At 52.2% G+C, this 984-nt stretch overlaps 1 protein-coding gene across 1 annotated transcript in view; it reads right to left on the reverse strand.

The window, feature by feature from the left end:
• Positions 1 to 40: 40 nt before the first annotated feature.
• Positions 41 to 984, reverse strand: part of LOC100908351 (glutamate receptor ionotropic, delta-1-like) — a gene marked incomplete at its 3' end in the record, with an annotated part of 1,886 nt that continues 942 nt past the window's right edge. Inside the window, exons 2-3 of the mRNA XM_003740160.1 lie at positions 372 to 909; positions 41 to 242 (exon numbers count right to left, since the gene is read on the reverse strand). Coding sequence (XP_003740208.1) covers positions 41 to 242; positions 372 to 909 — 740 coding nt within the window. The remainder of the gene's footprint in view (positions 243 to 371; positions 910 to 984) is intronic.

The following is a 984-nucleotide window of genomic DNA, read 5'->3' on the forward strand; positions in this document are numbered from 1 at the left end:
TCCCTCGTCCAACGCCTCAACGGATCGTAGCCCGACCCACCTGTCCCCAAACTCTCCAGGCGTCGTTTCCAAGATCGAACCGATTGGGGATTGTATAGGATAAGCGATTTGCAACCATTTCTTCTCGACGATCTGATCTAGAGAGCTGATGCGCATCGTCGGTGCCTTAACCACCATGTTGGCCTTCAAGTCTTGAGTGAAGAACTGCATCAGAAGAAAGCTCCCGATGATCCATATGCCACCTGGAATCGAGGATGCAATCGTCATGCATCAGCTACGAAGAACAAATATCCAAACTGGGTTTGTTCGAGCTCTCAATGAGTATTTCGGTGGGGAGAGCTCGGGTATGACTTCGAAACCTCGCAACTCACCGTTGATTCTGGCAAATAAGTAATTGAAGCGGTCCTTGGTCGATTCTTGGAGCAGAGTCTGCATCATGGTGAAGATGTCCGAAGTCGCACTCCAGAAGGTCACCTCGCCGCCGAGAATCCATCTTTCGCCGGTGATCAATATCGATAGTAGCGAAATTGATGCGGCGATGCAAACCCAGGTTATGGGCTGAAACGCTTTCGTGTACGGCGTGGGTTTGGTTTCGAACGCTTTTTTCATTCCTGTGAGGGCCGTGATGAACGTGTATTCGCAACTCGGCATCGTATCGAAATCCATGAACAAATCGTGATCCAGAGTGAAGGGCCCGACCGCGAGATCCGCTTCCTCCCGATCTAGGGCCCCCAGCATTCCGGACCAGGTGTTGTTCTCGAACTTATGTCCGTACAGTCCGTCGGAAGGTATAGACGCTTCGTAGGTCAGATTCAGAGAATAGGTCAGATTGTCAACCAGGGAGCCGAACATGCCCTCCAGCTCGATACGGCCGTCCGGCAGTGCCGCCGGGTACACCCACGGGGGGAACTGGAAAGATGGGAGTCTTCCTCACAACTTCGGCCTCCATCGATTCCCGAGATTCCCTATCATCTGGATTCTAGA

This window comes from Galendromus occidentalis, unplaced genomic scaffold (assembly GCF_000255335.2).
Source record: "Galendromus occidentalis unplaced genomic scaffold, Mocc_1.1 scf7180000076781, whole genome shotgun sequence".
In the NCBI taxonomy this organism is placed as follows: Eukaryota; Metazoa; Arthropoda; class Arachnida; order Mesostigmata; family Phytoseiidae; genus Galendromus; species Galendromus occidentalis.